Source organism: Megalops cyprinoides, chromosome 20 (genome assembly GCF_013368585.1).
Source record: "Megalops cyprinoides isolate fMegCyp1 chromosome 20, fMegCyp1.pri, whole genome shotgun sequence".
Classification (NCBI taxonomy): domain Eukaryota; kingdom Metazoa; phylum Chordata; class Actinopteri; order Elopiformes; family Megalopidae; genus Megalops; species Megalops cyprinoides.
The window spans coordinates 3,804,500-3,824,588 of NC_050602.1; the positions used below are offsets into that span (position 1 = coordinate 3,804,500).

Consider the following 20,089-nt stretch of genomic DNA (forward strand, 5'->3'; position numbering starts at 1 on the left):
GTCTGTGTCAGTCCTAAATATAGATTCATAGACTGCACTCCTAGCTTTAAATTTGGGAATGGGTCAAAATTTGTAAACCTCAGCTCAATGCAGCATTTCAGACTACATATGTCTCCATAGTAATGCTTGGAGTCGTAGGTAGGCATACAAAATGCCAGACTGAACACCAGACTAACAACATTTCATTCATTAATATTCACAGGACTGTTAAATGGCATTCAGAATCATTTATAACTCGTCACAGACACTGACACCGAAAAAGTTTTACCACTGAAACCCAGCTTTACAGAGAAAGTAGATTTAATGCATTGGGATAGTGTTCATGCTCAGAGACTTTACCCTACAGTAACAAGTGGTAATCATTTATTATCAATGCTAAGAAGGAGACATACACATTTTTGTATGAAATTTGTAGTCTGGGGAAAGCTTTATACTGTGTGAACCTGCGTAAGATCCTCTGCAGTGAGGTTTTTCCAGTTTGGCTAAAGCTGCCTGAAGAAGGGGAGCAGATGCTCACTGTGGTTTGACCACGGTCCATCCCACCTGTCCTGCAGGAACTCAGGGAATGAACTTCAAGTGTACTATGCCCAGCATCGCAGCTACAGCGACTTCTTCGAGGAGATTCAGCGCAGAGGAGACACCTTCTATGTGGTGTCATTTCGACGGGTAATGGGACTCCTTTATTCTTTATAACAATGTAGTTATACAGAAAATGGCCTTTTGTATATAAGCTCTCAGTTTCTTTAATGGCCAAAGGTGTGTTGCAGAACAAGTTAGATTCTGAGATTTGAGAAAGAAAGAAATCTCTTTTCTGGCAATTATTCTTATCATATTTGTTCAGCTGTTCATAGACTGACAACAGAGCTGGCTTCCCCGTGGTCAATGACAGGTTTATGGACTGGCCTCAGAGATTTTCCTTCTTTCGTGATTGCAACTTCTTTAGTGGAACGAAGAATAAAATGTTTTACCCATTATATTTTTTTGTTTTAAGAGAGAGCCATTGCCAGAATACAAAACAAAAATTTTGCCATGTATAATATTTTATTGAATTGTTTTCATTATTGAAGTTATTTTTTCATGGGTTAGAAGGTGCCCTGTATTGAACTGTCTCTGCCCTCCATGTGATATCAAGTGGTTTATTACAGAATGAATCAGGTCAGATCAGTCTTATACCGAGATACCCTATTCATCTCACTGGAACTATTTAAGAATATGGCATTACTGGTTTTTTGTGGTTTTGACTTAACTCAGCTTTTAATTTGACACACAATTTATGGACAATCTGGTAACAGAGATGGAATCAAACAGATTCTTACCTTTAACAGAAACTGCTGATATATGAAATTCTAATGTAGCTAGGCAAATGCAGGATATGAAAAACACTGAGATGATTTTAGGGGAAAAAGGACATAGACAGCTGTAGTCTGAGAATTGACTGGTAGTCTACCATACAATTATCAATTAACATGTATTTCAAGTGGAATTTATAGTTAATTAAAGTTTTCTGGAACAAGTCAGCATGTTTGTGGAGAATGGACCACAGGGAAAAAGTTTTGTTGGACATGCCAAGCAGTCAAGTCATTGGCCTGGACAGGTCTATTTTATAATTGCTTGGTATGGCCAGCCAAACGCTTTTCCCTGTGATTCATCTACTCACAACAGGCCCAAAGGCATTGCCGTTTTTGAAAGCACTATTTAGAATATCTTTGTCAGTGCAGGAAGCTGCAGGTCAGTCTGTGTATGCTCAGCTCTATGGTATTTTATTAGACCACATTGACTTCCTTTAGCTGCCCTGGGCTGTGATACATTAATCAGCTCAGCTTTTAGCAGAGCGGAGAGCTGCCATAGAGGTTTCCCAGCTTAATTTCATCGTTCTGTCACAATAACACAGGTGTAGAATGGGTTTAGATTGGACTACCTCTCCCAGACTTTGCTGACCAATGTGAATACATTGGTTAATGTGTCATAGTGGGAGCACATCAATTTCAGCTTAGATTCCTGTGCAAAGTTTTCTATTGCAAACCAATCAAATTCCAGAGCAGAAATGAGTGAAACTCTAAATGTTTAACATTTGTGAAACATTTTGAAACATTTTTAAATGCTGAGCTTGCTGTTGACTTCTGCTTGACTGTATAATTTGTAGTTGAATTGGAAAGCATATGTGAAAACACTAGTTATTTTGTGTTATTTTAGTGATTTAAAAAAATATATATTATTTTTTAAAGGGAAATCATTGCCCTGTTGTATTAAATATACTAAATATATCAGTTTGGAAGTATCTGGTAACAATTTGAATGGAATATCATTGGAATTGCAGTCATAACCAGTTGGGCTGTGTTGATTTTCATAATTCTGTCCTCTAATACAGCATACATAACGGTAATGATTTGATCTAATCAACCCTTTGCCATCTGTTCCATTCTCTTTTTGGTGAGCAGCATTTTGGAGTGCATCTTATGGAAGAATTCATTAATGGGTTCATTTTTGGCCAATGAGTTGCACTTGTAAAAGAAAAAGAAAAATGACAGCCTAACAAAACCCTAACGCAGACACAGTTTACAAGAACAATAAAGCAAATCCTGGAGCTAGCCTGCGTTTTTTGTGTCATCACATAATTTTCCACAATTTTCCAAATGTCCATAGGTGTCACTTGTACTTTTCTAAGAATGGACTTCCATTCACAATTTAACAATGCCTTTTTTATTTAAGGAAAAAGGCTCATTAGGTTTGGTTAAAAGCCCCTTGGCAAATGATTCTGCTGTTAGGTGATTCCTCCATTATTGTTTCTACAAACACTGACATTTATAACCACTGAAGTCCAATGCATGCTCACAAAGTGCACAAGTTACTGCTCAGGGGGACCTCTTTACCTCAGTCCAGAGTAGATTCAGTGAATGTTTATTTCTGTGTTATCTGGATGAGATAAAAGTTGGCAGAATGAATCACAGCAAATTTGCTGATTACTATGGTCTCCTGTTTAGGTAATGGTGGGCACACAGTGAGCTGAGGGGACATTTTGATTGCTTTTTGGCCAAGATAGAGGAATCAGCTTGAAAAAGAGTAGTGTCTCTCACCCAAACTGAGCTGCAGACAGTAGCTAGTAATGATGTGTGACCAGCAGCACTAGGGGCAAGCCATTGAACAGTGCCTCCACAGTTTTGGCTTTGTAATCCTCTGAAATGTGTCCATGAGGTTTTTATCCTTTAAAATGGAAAGGCTCTAACATACAATTGAAACTGAGGAATTCATTGCCCATAATAGTGGGGTCTGGGGGGGGGATTGGGGGGAAGTTGGTGTTTAGGTTTTGTCAATGTTGTTGTTCGGGGGTTAGGTTTTGTCAAAATTACACATATAAACATTACATACATTGAAAGAGACCTGTTGCTATTTACAAGAAGCAAATTTTATTTGTGTTTTATTTGTAAGATACACCGTCTGAACTGGATTGTACTGAATAACCTCTCATGTGTGGAGCTTTCATATTAATATGCATCGCTGAATGAATAATAAATCGTATGAACATTATCTAGAGCATATAAATACATAGGTCTACAGTATGAAGCATGATAATTAAGCTAAGGTTATTTGTAACCTTAGCTAGCTATAAAAATAAAAGAAAATGCTTGAGAGTAACACCATTACAAGCTAACGTCATTATACACTTATATTCATTTCCAAATTTGGCTTTGAAATGTTTGGTAGGCGGACTATTATTGATACCGTCGCCTACATAAGCTGTTTTTTAATCAATGGAGTTGTGTGAAACGTTAGCTAGCTTATGAATATGAAAGAAATCACCACGGTCCTCCTGGGGGTAGCCAGCTCTGTGGTGTCTGTTGCTAGATGCAAGGGGGACCACATGTCCTCCAAGGTGCTTCATCCAATATTGTAGGCCCTGATCCATCCCTGCCCACACAATAACTCCAGAACAAAATCTGCTTCAAACTCACCCCAGTCATTTTGTGGTATTTTACAGGTGAAGTGCTAAGGATGAGGGCCTATAACTCAAAGTTTGCCTGCCCGATTCCCAGGTGGAGCACAGATTTTGTACAAGCTTGTGTGCAAGCTGCTTAACCTAAATTGCCTTAGTAAATATCCAGCTGTATATATCCTGATGTAAGATGCTGTCCTAAGAGCCCTCTGCTATGCAAATTATGTGGTCTTTATTTGTCTGAGTACACGACCGAGGTCTTTCTTTGTCTTGGTACATGACTGATTCTTTTTGACGGCAGGGTTGCAGGTTGCAGCTTGTGGTGCGCTCAGAATTTCGGTCATGATTTTCAGCATGTTCAGCTCATTGCTGTATGGATAAGGCCTAAAAGCTCATGGCTGAAAGAGGACTCTGGGTACGCCCAGCACTGCTCTCATGTCTGCGTGACTCCAGCTTTTACCTGTGAGCAGAAAAGAAGTGGAACTCTGGAGGTGTGCAGCCCTGTCAGGACCCGGTGTTGTCATTGTCGTGATGTCTGCAGAAGTCAGAATTTGGGGAGGATGCCGGTAGGCTGTGCAGCTGCTGCAGCCCAGCAAAAGCTGGCTCACCCCGCCCCGTCCCATCCTGGGGTCCCCATGGCTGATGGAAAGAGCAGAGCAGTGTCTGGTTTTCACCGCCCACCCCTTCTGAAGGGATCTCCAGGGCAGGGGCCGCCCCGGGAATGGAAACCCAAACGTAAAGGTTCTGTAGGTGGCTATCGCAATAATCAAGAACAACTAGCTGCACCCTCCTTATTTTGGGGTTGTCACCATCTCACTGTCAGCTAGCCACTCTGTCATTTTAAGCTCCAGTGCTAAGCCCCGTAGTGCTGAGGATAAACTGCTACGCTGAATTAAAAGCGTGTTAGCAGTAATCCGATTGTCAACGATAACCACTTTCTTCTGTAAAGCAGAAGTCAGAAAGTTTGACAGGATTTGGCCCGCCCACGCACTGTCTTAGTCCCTATATCTCTGCCTCTCTGATGTCCATAAGCAGACGCACTTGATTAAAGTGCAGCGAACGCCAGCTTGTCTCAGACTGACTGTGGAGGAGCTGAGACTGCATGAGAGAACTGCACCCCATATGTTCAGACACCATCCAGGTTCTGCCTTTCCCAGCTCTGCCAGACTGGCGTTGTTTGAAGGAATTAGAACCAGCTCTCTCTGTTTGCTCTTTCTGGTGTGTTTGACCTCTGGCACTTCTCAGGAAAAGATAGAAGTTTCCTCCTTTTTTCTTTTCCTCTATGTCGCCTAGCTATGTGGCACAGTCACTTGTTTATATAAAGCACAGCGCTTTCAAGCCCTAACGTGATCCCAGAGGAATCAGTAGTGAAAAGAAATATTTACGTCTGCAACTCTATTCTTCGTGTAAACGTCTGAGCTGGGGAGGACCTTCTGGAAGGATTGACATGTTATGGGAGCCCTAGAGAGAACGTCTCAGAAGTGACCTCAGAACACACCGGCAAGATCACAATCTTCTTGGCCCCCATGTGCTGTTACACTTCCGTCCACGAGTCACATTACTCTCCAGGTACTACCTTTCCTTGAGAGCAGATCTCAGATCAGCCTCCACAACCTCCAATCCTAACCCCAACCATGTATTCTGGACATTTTGATTCTATTCCATGATCAGTCATTAAGAACAAAGAGTGCCTGCTCTGGTGCACGACAGAGTGCTGCCCTGGCATCTCGTTTTTCCATTACCTCCTCCTGGACGGTTTTTATCTGTGCCCCCCCCCCCCCCCCCCAAACCCCGCTGTACTGAAATGAAATTATCCAGGGGTGTGGAAGGGGGGTGGCCCTCTCTGAATTCGAGCCTGCTGGACTCCGTCCACCCTGCTGCCGTGTCTCTGGGATTTTTTTTTCCGCCCAGACGTCCGAGCCTGTCGCTTTGAAGCTTTGTACTCATACATCTAATACAGGCTATGGCTCTTTGGAGGGGAGGGGGGTAGAAAGACATCAGAGGACAAACAGAAGGCCTCTTGTTTGAATGTTGCCCGTCCTTCTCCTAAGCACCGCCTTGGGAAAGCTAATAACACACGACCTGTTGCATCCCTGCATGTCGTAATCAGCAGGGTCCAATTCAGGCAGCCCTTGATTCTTTGTTGCCTGAGAGCTGTGCTGCTGACGGCCGCTGTGGTGATGGGCTTTAAACCCTGACCCGCTTCCTATGGAACCAGCTTTGGAGTTTCAGCCAAGAGGCTTAAATCTGGCACCGTGAGAACTGTATAGCATATTTACTGTTGCATATCTGGTGTACATTGTGGTTTAGCTTTCTGTGCAAGCTCTGCTGTTGCTGTAAATATCTGATCTCTGCACCAATCACAAAATGTTGGCTGAAAAAAAGAGGAGAAATGAAAGAGGATGGTATATTTGGTCTCTTATTACTTAATGTTCAGGCCTCTGAGCAGTGTGTGCACGCTCAGTTTTAAAATATTGGAAGGCTCAGTCGAAAAGCACAAAGGGTTATTCTCTTAGACCCCATAAAACTCAGGGAAAGAATTTGGTTGGCTGAGAAATTGTAAGTCATCCTTGGAAGGACTTGGTGTATTCATTGTGCTTCCAACCAAACACTTCTTCCAGAAAAGTTCCAACTACAATGTTAATTGCATTTTATAGACCAGTGGTGTGTTCTTAATGGCATATTCAGAAAACCTGAAGCTGAAGTAATTCCCGGCTGTAATCAAATGTTGGGCAAAGTGATCGTTTTCCAGAAGGCAGCCCTGCAGAAGTTGTCCTTAAGTGCATTCTCAACAGTGTAATTATATAATCGGTGCAGAACGGTCGATTCCTGTGTGGTGGAGGCCCCCTCTCGGGTCACAGTTTGGAGAATGAGACCAGTGCCGGTCCCTCTAGCTCCACTGTCCGCCCACCCGCCCGCCTTCTTCCTCTGGGCCCTGGTCCGCTTCCTTTCTCTACAGATTGAGATGGTGATGTCAGCTGTCTGAAACTCTGGTTTGGCCGTGACCTCCCCACTCCCATCTCCCTGGGGCAAAAGGAAGAGAAGCGCAGTGTCCCAGACCAGTCATTATGTCGCCACCCACCTGTCGCTGTAGAACACGGAATCACTCTACAGATTTGCTCCCTCATCCGGGATGGCTTGCACATGCAGTGTATATTTGTTTGTCCATTTATACAGCTGTTTACTGTGGCAATGCAGGTTAGGAACCTTGCTCAGGGTTACAGCTCCATCTGGGAACTGAGCCCACAACATCTGAGCTACAAGGCCAGCTCCTTATCTACTATACCGTAGAACACATTAGGGTGCCATTGACTGTTGGTTTGTTGGTGGTGTCCTGTGCATGTGTGTATATGTGTCTGTATGCACTTGATTGAATGTCTGCGTGTAAAACTGATGTAAAACAATTAACGTATCTCTGCCCTGGGTGTTGCATGAATTTGGGTCTAATTTATCCTTAATGGCTGTTTAATCTAAGAAATGTATTTTTTACTCTCTTTTAGGATCACCTTCTTCTTCCTGCTACCAACCACAGTAAAGGAAGCAGGCCAAAGATGTCATTGGTGTTGCCAGCTGTAACTCCTAATGGTAAGCATCGTACAGTGTTGCATATGGCATTAACCAGAAATAATAACCCTGGACAAGGAGTAAAGCAAAATCCATTCACATACTTTTTGATTGTTTCAAAAGCCTTAGGAGCAGGAAGCATCTCCTATGAGAACTAGGCTGACAAATCAACTCATGAGAAATGAATTTGCTCCCCAAGTGCTTGCAGACAAGCTTCCAAGAAAAAGCTTTCTCAGAAGGAACAAGATGGACATCTGTTTATTGTATGTGTAAAAAATGGCACATCTGCTTACATTTTGACAACTGACGCACATTTATGAATCCTTTTTTTACTAGTAGAACTGATAAATTGAATTCTTATGAAATATATTGAATTCATATGAAATCCTTGAAGCCTGATGTTCACATATTGAGCAAATGCACTCTTTCAGTTCAGTGTTCTGCGCACAGCAAATACCCAAATGGTATGGCAAGGCAGAAATGAACATCTCATTAAAAGTGGCTGAGGTTGTCCAGCTTTTTCTTTTTTTTTTTGGAAATTTAGTGGAAGGTTTTAATTACTATGCACGAAATTATAAATGTTTAATAAGAGGTCAAGGCCTCTTTTCTGAACCCTGGCTGTGCTGGTCTTGTATTTAACTCACAAATGTCTGAACTTACAAGCAAGCTGAAGCATTCACTTCTGTTAGAAAATTCAAATTGAGACTGTTTGTTTGAGTTGTTCTTCTTCTCACTTGTTCATAAATTGTCAGTTGACAGTGTCTCTCAAGGCGTAGAAAATGAATGGTCAGGCAATCACTGTTGTACGGTGTTAGCGTTTGAAAAAATTACTTTTCCTCAAAGGTTAGCCTTCACCCAGCCTTCAGAAGAAAGTGTCCAGTTGGAGGTTTTGTCCCTTAGGGACTGTTAGAGAGATTAGAAGGAAATGGAGAGAAGACAGCTTCTGCAATGCCTGAACATTTTTATACCTAACCTTTTTTTCTGCTAATGCTGCTTACTTGTAAGTGGTAAGCCACTATCAGTATTTTGTCATTTTGGTGTGAGCCTCTGTTGGCATTTGACTTGGAAATTTTCTTTGTTGATTGAGACTGTTATAGACTGAACCTGGGTTTTTAAGTAACATTTGAAGTTCTGTCTCAGCCATTATTGAGGCTGCAAGTTTTTCATTTGCTGTCTCATTATAAACATTCGTGGGGCTTGGTCTAATCAGAACATCCATAGCTAGCAGAGCAATGCACACAGCCCTGAAACCTCTAGTTACCAAGGAAAGAGTCCAAGGGAATAAAGCACAGAGAACACCAGAAATGCAGGAGCCAAATATCTGGTTGTAGTATGGAGTATCTTGGATGTATGTATGTTGCTTCTATGTCTCTTTCCTGAATCCAAACAACTACATCTTTGCTACCTCTTCAAATTTTTTGAACTCCCGGATGCAACCACTTTTAGACAATAGCCAACTTCTTCCCTGACATTTATAGTTTCTTTAATTGCAGGTTAGAAAATTTGATATGGGACGTGGGAAACAGATGAATTGTGCTCTGGATTGAGTAAACAGTGACATAGCCCTACCCCCAAACTCCACTTTGAGGATGTATGCCATTTAGTTGAAAACCATTAAATACATAGTGTTTGTTTGGGCTGTCTCCTGCAAACCCCAGGCTGTTTCCTTAGCTCCTTAGACTGCCCCGTCAGCATAGCTTTTGCTTCGATGTTTCACAGTTTTGCCACATAAAATAGCAAGTGTTAGCTGAGTTTATTTAAATGTGGACAAATTGAATAGATTCTAAACTGAACAACTCAAACTTGAAAGACCTGTTGATCTTAGATGGCTGTCATGCAGAAATGAATGCAGAGCACTTCTGCCTTAACTTGATGGCATTTGATTTCCATGATAGTGGTCACAAGAAAATACTGTTAATACCCAGATTTTGAATATATTGTGTGGGATTGGCATAGAATAATAAAACAGAGTATATTATCAATCTGAGTTTATATTTTAAATCTGATCAAAAATCTGATGTATTTGGTAACATGTAACTGCAGCACTAAGTATAGGAAAAACCTACTCAAATATAGTTATATTGGAACAATAATGCAAAGCACACTTAATTTTTACCCAGTGTCAATCATGCACAAAATGTGGCAACAATTTTAACAACTGTTTAGTGATTCTGAAAATGTTTACCCTGTATCATAAACAGAGCACTGTCATTCAGCCGTTTTAAGTGGCGTGTCCGACCGTGAAGCTCGTTTTTTGGAGGAGAAGTTGGGATGGTGGTCAGTTTATTTTCTGCTACACTGTTTTCAGCCTTGGAAAAATGACCAATGTAAGGACTGCCTGGGGAAAGCACAGATTTTGTTGTTCCTGGCAAGCAGTGTTTACAAAGATGTAATTACGGTGTCTTTTTTCCAGCTGTGAAAAATATATATTTTATAATACCTACAGTCTATACTGTTAAGCTTTAATGGAGGCACTGGAAGTGTCTGAGATCTGTGCGTTGTTCTCTTCTGGGCCCTAGTCATACATTCTCCTTCTGGGTTTCATTTCCAGGGGATCAGCATTGATATGCTGTTAACCAGGAAAGAATGAGCCAGGCTAATTTGACACTATTACAAAAGAGGAAAGAACGGGTCATTGTGACAGCCTCATCAGATCTCCTGGCCAATTCAGGAGATAAAACGTGAAAGCTTTTGCGGTGTCCTACGAAACGATGTTGCGTTTTTGTCTGGGATTTATTTGCATTAAGCAAACAGCGAAATTGCTTTTCTTTGTTCCATTATTGGCCTTGAAACATTGAACAGTGCTGTTATTCAGGAAGTAATACTGTTCTTGTGGTACAGTGAAAAAGGCTGCTTGTTTGATTTTAATGAACCAGTTCACTTATCCCTACTCACACAGTAGTTTGTCTGTGATTTGCTCTTTAAGGGTTGTGAAAGAGAAGAAACAGACAACTGTGAAAAAGAAAAACAGATTCTTTTGGTGTACTATTTGGTATGTTGGTAGTGTATGGTGGCGTGCCTCATAAGTGTTCATTTTGAATGAACATTCACAACATTATTTTAGGAGACAAAGTGGTGTTACTTTGAATACACTCAAAGCACAGTCTGACAGTCAGGAGGAGGTGATTTGGATGTAAAAAAATGACCACGTGTGTAAACATCATTTCCTGTTACCTGTCAATTCACTCTCGGACACAGATCAGTGCTTGCTTGGTCAAGACCAGTCGTCACAGTCGCAAGACCTCTGTCATTATTTTGCAATTAGACTATGTTCTCATTTATCTTTATAATAATGTGATATTCTACTTTAGATCACGTGAAAAACCATGTTAGAATATTTTACATTGTTATGGCAGCTAAATTTGCCGAGGCAGCAAAAAAAAAAAACGCCCCTCCAGTGCTGGTCCCTCGAGCACATAGCGGCGCATTAGTTCAGCGCTCACAGACAGGAGTGGGGCCAAAGTAAAGTCCTCTTGGACGCCCCTGGGGTTCACTTGGCCCGAGTCCCCGGCACCCGCAGACACGGCTCCCCTCCAGGTCTCGCAAACATGTCTCTGTGCCTCCCCATGGCTGCGCTGTGAGCCGCCGTATTCTTGCCCTCTCGCTGCTCCGCTAGCAGCCCGAGACTCCAGCGTACAGCTGCCACACCGTCTCATAAATCCTCATACTGCATGTCATTATGAATGTTATTCCTCTTGTTTGGATTGTTCTCATTTTGGTTATGCTACTGCCACCATCATTACTGTGATTGCTAAGATTACTACACTGTTACTGCCACTGTCACTACAGCCACAACTATTGCTATTACTGCTTCTGCCGCTACTAGTTATACTATTACTAGTACTACTAATACTACTACACTATCACTACCATTACAAATTATTCAGCTACTACTAATAATAATAATTGTAATAATAAAATCAACAGAATGCATTTCTTTCCCATTAGATGGAAGAATTATAGTATTAATCTATTAATATTTAAATCGGTGATTACTGCTGTAGTATCTGTGGTTAAAACTGGACTCAAACTACACATGGCCATCTGATTGGAAGTTAACTTAGGTAGGAAGGTACCTCTACTGTGTCTGGCATGATAAATGAGTATATGTATTGAGAGATATTGATCATCTTAGGTCTAAAGGAGTCCATGATAATCATAACCCATGTGCATGCGACCCAGACTCCACACGCCCAGTGGGCTGCACGTAACAATGCCGATGAAGAATACGGTTTCTGATGAATATTCGCTGTTAGAAACAGACGCTTGTGTAATCCATCTTTAAACAGTCCACTGTGCTCTGTGTTTCCTCTGTTGAAAAGTTTATGAGATGAATGGAAAGCATTTTAATGAAAGGCAGCCTCCTCCTTGGTATAGTGCTGACATCCATTCCACATTTGGGAATTCTGCTGTCTGTCCCGAGAGCAGGGGCACAGTCTGCCACCATCAATCCCACTCTATCACCATCTCAGATTCCTTACTGTGTCTCTCTCTTCCCCCCCCCCCCACCCTTTCCCTTTCTGTTCCTATTAATTCAATTCAATTTCGATTCAGTGTAATTCAGTCTATGGGATTTATTATTCAGGAAGATAGGCCTATACAGTTCACGCACACACGCACGCACGCACACACACAGTTGGTTTGCTGAACATGAACCATGTATATTAGTTGTGTAATAACCCCATAAATTAGGGTACTAAGAGATTTGAATAGCATCACCTGAACTAACGCTACATAAATTGTATTGGCTAAATTGCTGCCTGGGGCCGCATACATAGGTAGGTGCCTGGAGCCAGTTATCATCTCTCACATCACGTACCAAAACTGTGAACAGTTCATGCACTCTATGTAATTGATTCTAAAGAATGGTATTATGGTCCTGTAATTTCAGAACTCCTTTGAGTCCTTCAAAGTTTGAGAATGGAGCAACATATCTGGAACGTATCAAAGTAACAAGCTGTGCAATACAGATATAGATAGAAATTAAGTTTGCACGTATGCAAGTTGTTTATAAAAAAAATGGGATTTATGCTATTTTAATTAAAAAATGTAAGTAAAAATTCAAGTAACTAAAGTCTGTAGCAACAGTCCCTGTGGGGTAATCAATAAAGCAACAATAGACGAAAGAGTGTCGAGCTGCTAGGTACATCTGCGTCACTCGGTGCCAATAATTGCAATAATGCACACCCTTGAGTGTATATATAAAACAGATCCACCTGCTAATTTTAAATTGTAATCAAATACTTAAATCTCATGTAACAACAGAGGCTGAATTCATTATAAGATTTATTGAATAAATAATATGTAATGTACACTTCATTATGCCAATGAAATTAGTCCACTACATTATCAATTACATTGCAACACTTCCTGCTTAATTAGAATAAGACTGGCTGAATAAAGTAAGAATAAGAATAGAATAAGAATAAGCACAGTACTAACTTTAAATTTGTTTCCAACTCTGTTTTGTTGTGAGCAATTCATAAAGACTGGGTATGTCAACATTAGGCTACCAAAGAAGCTAACTAGCCAGCTAGTGTTACCTAATCTGTCAACTCTCTTTGGTCCCATATTTAGGTCAACACAACACACCTCCTCCTAGAGTCCAGGTCCTGCTCATAGTTCCCCAGTGTTTTCTATTATTGAGGGATGGTGTCCAGTGCCTCTGAAGGGAGCTCTCTGTTTAATGGTCAATCACTGGTGTCACTGGTTTGTAATCCAGTGAAAAAGTGCATTCGCACAGTTGTGTAAACTATAAACATCCCTTCTTCTTTGCATATGTATTGTTAGTAGTCTTAACTTAACTGACATTCATAAAACAATAAAACAATAACTTGCATAGCTAATTAACTGTCACATATAAGAAGACCCACTAATTAGTAGCTTCTGGTCTGGGAATGGCTAAATGCAGAATCATATGTGTGCACCCATTGCCCCAACAATCCTCAAATGTGACAGTAGTAAGTAGTGATACTAAGAATCATGAGTGGTAGCTGGCCAAGCTATCTTAAACATGCCTCAAAAACATCCCAAAATCAAATTTGCAAAATCACACATGCCTGTTTAAGCCTGATTATTTCTACCACTGACAGGCCAAGCTGCTTGTTGTTCAAATTTGACATGGTCAGCAGCCCAGCAGCCTAGAAGTAGAGCTTGCCTATTAATAAACTCCCTAACATTAGCTATTGTGACATTATTCTGTGGGGACAAAAGTGGAAAAAAATGAATCAACATAATGTTCAAGTTAGAAAATAGAGAGAGAGAGACCAATGCAATCTCTGCATGCCTGATATAATTACTAAGATGAATTTCATTCACATTATAATGCAGATTTATTTAACATCAAATTCTGAATCTGACGTAATGCACAAGTTAACTTTGAGGCTGTCTGTCAGTATGCTGTGAGTGAGTACGACAGCAGCCTGTAGTCGGAGCAGGGCTAGCACGAAGCATCTCAGGACTCGTGACTGCCCTGACCATTGCCTCTTTAGGGTTTTGATAAATTTATTGCTCATATGGCATTTAGGCATCGTTATTGCACAGGGATTTATTACCAATATTAATATTGATTATTTTGACTAAATGTTAAACATGGGACCCCTAAGCATAAAATATCTTTCTTACGGGGGTCCTTTGTGAATTATAGGTGGTCCTGGGTCTCCCCTGATCCTCATTTTAAACACTGCTCTCTACTCTTAATCACCTGTCTCAATCTCTTTGAATTGACTGTTTGTAAGCAGCCAATTGTCTTTTGTTAGCCATGTTTTTGTGTGTGCTCACTGAGTTGGTACTTTGTCAAAGTATTCTCAGTTTTTTGTCAGTCACTGTGGTTAGATAATCCATGATGTGCTGTCTTTTTAGAGCCAAATTGCACTGCATTTTACATTGTGCTTCAGTATGTCCATAGACATTATTTGGTTAGCAAGCTCTAAAACTAGCAGGCAGAGATGACTCTATTCATTTCTCTCTCTCTCTCTCTCTCTCTCTCTCTCTCTCTCTCAGTCTTGTTTGGTGTCTGTGTTACTGCCTTTAAGAGATGTGATGTGCTCATTCCACACAGCTAGATACATTGGTGAGATACTCAGTGTTTCTGAAGCGGATCATAATTTGTTCCAGCTACAACTTGTGCTCATTTACAAATGTCAGCTATTTGGAAAAAAAATAAATAAAACGAGCTTCAGCTGCTGGAGATTGTTTTGCACTGGCACTTGAAAACAATCGGTAGATCTGTGCCTTAAATCCATGCGCAGGCAGCTTCCATAAAGGGCTGTATGAGTGCTCAGGAACACACATTGCCTTATTAGGCAATTAACCTCTTCTTTATTTTACAGGAAGTAAGGGACCCAGGTGGACCAATTAAGAATAACTTATCATGGTGATTTGGGGAAACAAGCAGAAATATTTTCACTTTGAACACTGAAAGCCTTCTTTTTATTTTTTGAGGATGTTTGGTCATACTCCTCAGGGTCAGCCGGTGGTTCCCAAGGACGGCTGGAGGAATGGAGGGCTGAAATTCGGGGGTTTAAGAGAGAGTGGAGGGTGTGTGTCTACAGCTCAGCTGCAGTGCTCTATAGGGGTGCGGTGTGGATTAATCATAACCCGCTTCCCTCCAGGGTTTGAGTCTGCGCTGTCATGGAGAGTTGTTGCAGGTGCAGCACTCACTGTCAGAACCCATAAAGCTTTAATTCACCTTGCTCGACTAGAGATTGTCAAGGGCCACTTCTGTAACTAAATGGCTACCATATGCATATCCCACAATGTCGTTTTCATGATGGGGGCTATTTGTCTGTCCCATAGTGTGAGCTATAAGAAATTCCTTGCTCTTGAATGCTGTCTTTTGTTGTATTGAAATTGTCAGCTTGTCCATCGACCAAACAAACATTTTATCATCTCATTTATCATTTACATTTCATTTCTATTATTAAAAATCCTCAAAACCTGCAAATTAGAACAGAGTAATGCATAGTGATGCACTTTTTTGGAAGTCGCTCTGGGTAAGAACATCTACTAAATGACGTCATGTAATGTTATATAATGTGTTTAAATATGTTTAAATATGTTCTCACAAACTTGGTAGCTATTGTAGTGTTACATCTCACTCAACCGTAGTGAGTTCTCAGTGATCTTCTTTGTATAATAGTTACTTGTTTAAACATCATGCATTTAAAAGATGTATGAAGTTATGTGCTCATTTTTTGATGCCTTTACTACATTAAAAATAATAAAACAAAAGATTTAATGAAAAGATATTAGTAGAATGTAGAGACACATTTAAAGCCAAGAGCTTGACTGCATGTTTCATGTTGATAAGAGAAAGCATTCTGGCACACAGAAATGCCACCACAAGGAAATTATTTTATAATTTGGGAGCAGCAGATACCTCTTGCTTTTCCTTTTGAAGTGTGGCTCTGTTTGGTGAAGACTGTAAACATGCTTGGGCCATCCTATTCAAGCAATTTATTCAAGGCTAACAAGCCAAAGCTATAAGCTAAAGCATAGGATGATGTTTGGCTGATTACCAGTTACATCACATTACAGTTCCATGCACGCAGTCTTATCCAGAGGGACTTGCATACTTCACAGTTTTTACATGTTGTCCTTTTATACAGCTGATTATTTACTGAGGTGATTCAGGTTAAGTGCCTTGCCCCAAAGTACAACAGGCTTAACAGACACTCTTAACCAGAGGGATTTGCATAGCTTACAGTTTTACATGTTGTTCAGCTATACAGCTAGATATTTACTGAGGCAGTTCAGTTCAAGTACCTTGCCCAAGGGTACAGCAGTAGTGCCCTACAAGGGAATTGATCCAGCAATGTTTTGTTTACCTGTTCTTTACCACTATAGGGAGAACTGCTGTGTGACCATAATATCAAACATGCTTCTTAGGGTTTACTCCATTGAGGACTCTGCTGTGACTTAATCACATACTGTCCTGTGAATGACTGCAGTATGCAGCTCCTTCATAGCAATAATAATAACAATAATAATAATATGACTTTATTGTCCACATATGTGGAAATTTGTCTTTGGCTCCACAGGTAGTTGTTAAAAATACAGACACAATAAATACAACAAATACCCCAGGGACTCTACACCCCAGGCTTTCCCATAGAGCATGTGAACCCCAGCCTTTCACACAGGGGGTCTGTACTCCAGTTATTCCCATAGGGCGTCTGTACCCCAGCCCTTCCCATAGGGGGGTCTGTACTCCAGCTATTCCCACATGGAGCCTATATCACAGTCATTCCCACAGGGGGTCTATGCCCCATCCTTTCCCACAGGGGGTCTATACTCTACCTAATCCCACAGTCTATACCTCAGTCATTCCTGTAGGGTGCCTGTACCACAGTGATTGCTACAAAGCGGTCGATACTCCAGTCATGCCCACAGTGTGTCTTCGCCTCAGGAGCTCACCACCAGGAGTTTCTGCCAAAGTCAATATTAAAGGGACTCTCCTATAAATAGAGCTCTGAGTTGGAGTTATTTGGAAACAGGAGATGCACTGATAAGAAGCATGACTTGGCTAATGTGATAATTACTAAACACAGCCATGTGCCCCTGTTTACTGCCCCACCACATGTGCATGCCTCACTGTCCCTTTCATCTGCACCAGAGTTGCCTCCCTGCTGCACAAATTCAGTGTTAATGCCAGGAAACTAGATCTGCAGAATCTAAACACTAACTTTATTATCTAATTACAAATTATAACCTGCTCTTTGCTTAGTTGGTCTCTGAGAAAGAAATTACACTTCAGGAAAGAGCATTCCTGAACTGCCTGTTTGATATTAATGTCTTTCAAGAGTAAATAGTAAAGATACTGTGTAACATATGCCACACCTTCATAGTCCCAAGATCCCTGTAAACTTTTTCATATTAATTTGTAATGCCCAATGTTTTTTATCCCTTTATCTCCTAATTTTGAATGCCCTGTGCTCATTACACTGCTGCCAATTGCAACTACTGCTGACAATCCAGGAGAGCACAGACTAACATATGCTCTTCTCCAAAACATGTGATGTTATCCACAACTTCTTTTCACACTGCAGCCCCCATGCTAAACCTCCATAGACATGAGTGCATCGTGTGCATCTTAAACAGGCAGACAGTTGGTGTGTGACCAGCAGGGGTCACTAGTGTGCAACTACACGGACAAACCTGGCTGACCTACCCACCCCTCTCATCAGTGGAACAGAGACAATTTGTTGTCGCTGCAAGCTCCCATTGATCGCCGGGGACACGGCTGGGTTTGAACTCAGGCCATAGGGATCAACTGTGTTCTAAGCAAATGCCTTTACCACAGAGGCATTCAGGAGCCGTCCCCTTTTTTAATGAAAGACTTTTGAAATAGTGAAGCTCTATGGCTGCTATTGCCCCATATGAGACAGAGCTGCCACCACATTGTATTAAGGTGCTCTGGTACAGAGTGACTTCCAGCACAAGAGAACAGAAATGTATACTTATACCAGCAAGTGTGAGCACAACACCATTCAAGCACTACCACAGGTTAGCGTGTGCTAATCTGAAACTAGACAACCTATAAAACTGTGGGAAATCATCAAGTACACACAGTACCATATACCTCAGTGTCACTAAATCACAACATCCATAACATAGATCGGTACTGGAAGTAAATAAGCGGCAAGCTTCAACTCATTTGCTTATGGATTTGAGAAACCATTGGCACTGACTGCAACCCGCAAGATTCAGCCTCCTGTTATACTTTGTCCTGTTTCGCTTAAAGGCATATGGTAATAAGAAAAGGAAGGACAAAGGAGGCGGCCACAAACTCTGATGACTGAAAAATACAGTAAACCTTGGTATGGCAGTGCCATGAGAATCTGGTTAGTGTACTTCATTGGCATATGGTAAAGCGGTCAGAAAAGGACTGTCACAGAACCAAGCGCACAATGGCACGGTTGTTAGGGTTTATAAGGCTCTGGTTATTTCGTTACCCCATATATTAAGCACCTTGGAGGTTCTTGAAGGCCCTGGGGCTTGTCCATCATGGACCGATTGTGGTGCGTTAGAAAATTCCAGCCAGCAGGCCAGGACTGGGGATGACTCTGGCTAACGGCTTCAACAGGTGTGTTCTAAAGACAGGGCCTCTCCTTTCGGGAGCTCTCTGGCTTTTTTAGTTTCCGGCCAGTGTGATGGGTTGATTTAGACGGCAATAAATGGGATGATGTCTTTACCATCCAGCCGATTCGCGTGGCGTGAGCCTCCACCAAGATCTGCGACCCAGCTCGGGTGTCAGCAGTCGGGCAAACATGGCTCGGTTGCAGGATCAGTTTGCGAATAGGGTCTGACACCTGTTTAATGAGCCAGGTTTATAGGCATTCCAAACAAGGGCCTTGTGGAGGGGTGAGGACAGCCTCTGACACCGTTCTCCAGACACAGTAGAAGGGAACCACCTCCCAAGGGTATCCTCCTTATCTCCCTTCCAGAATTACGGCATGCCAGCTGATCTAGGAACAGCAGTTAAAATGGTTTTAGATGTGGGTTCATTTGCGTCCATGAAAGCTAATGCTTGGACTGAGGTGAAGGTCTCTCAGGATGTTCAGTTAGTGATGTTTTGTTTGTTTTGTCACCTCTTATGAAAAATGAATATTTGTCAATACACAGCAAAGTATGAAATCTAATCTAATTACAGAATATGATCGTTTATAGCTATTTTTGCTGCTTTCATGCATGTTATTATATGCATTATACAATATAATTAATAATTTATATAATATTACTCTTTATTTTACAAAAAATATATACCAGTTCTGCATATATACTTTATGTATGCGTTTTCCTCTCTTTACAGAGACTGTGATAAAAGATGAAGAGTATGAGGTGATGATGCAAATAGACTGTGAAGTCATGGACACCAGGATCCTCCACATCAAGACCTCCAGTATCCCAGTATTCTTGCGTGCCAATCACACAGACTCCTATCACTCAACCTCAAGCAATGGCCAAGCCACACCTCCCATGGGCGTGCTCACAGGTTCAGCCTAAAGTCAACCAAGCCAATGCAAATGACCTTCAATGTCTTACCGCTCCAAACACACTCATAGGGGGTTGCACATTGGTGACATTTTGAAATGGTAAAAACTTCTCTGTTCTTTTTGATTTTTTAGCTATTGTTTTTACTTTTTTGTGATTGTTATTATAGCCAAACATGAATTTGACAGCTTGTGCCTGTTTTGGGAACTGGGATGCTGATATCTTGAAGTCTCATCACTCCAAAGGAGAAAGGCTCCATGTGTGTATATTTTCCTCATAGTTCTGAAGGAGACCTACTGTACCTCTGTTACTCTGTGTGTGTGTGTTTGGCAGACTGCCCTAATCAGGCGTGGTTGGTAAACAACCACAGGGGACCTGGTACAGAGCCCTGAGTCACACCTTTATAAAACAAATAACTTCATTTTTGTCTTCCCTCTGTTTCCTGCTTTTAAAGCAGTTCTTTAGTTTCTGTGGTTTTATGTGCTGTTCCATGCTCCAAGGGGGTACAGGTAGCAATTGCGAAAGGAAGAGAATTTAATAGACACAGGATGGTTTTAAACAGTGTTACGCAGAATGATTTTGTGCCTTACATGCTCAATC

General features: G+C 41.3%; 1 protein-coding gene across 1 annotated transcript in view; it reads left to right on the top strand.

Moving 5' to 3' along the window:
* Positions 1–19,548, top strand: part of LOC118795885 (cyclic AMP-dependent transcription factor ATF-6 alpha-like) — a 53,329-nt gene extending 33,781 nt beyond the window's left edge. The window contains exons 14-16 of the mRNA XM_036554657.1: positions 555–666; positions 7,432–7,516; positions 19,308–19,548. Coding sequence (XP_036410550.1) covers positions 555–666; positions 7,432–7,516; positions 19,308–19,501 — 391 coding nt within the window. The 3' untranslated portion in view covers positions 19,502–19,548. The remainder of the gene's footprint in view (positions 1–554; positions 667–7,431; positions 7,517–19,307) is intronic.
* The last annotated feature ends 541 nt before the right edge of the window (positions 19,549–20,089 follow it).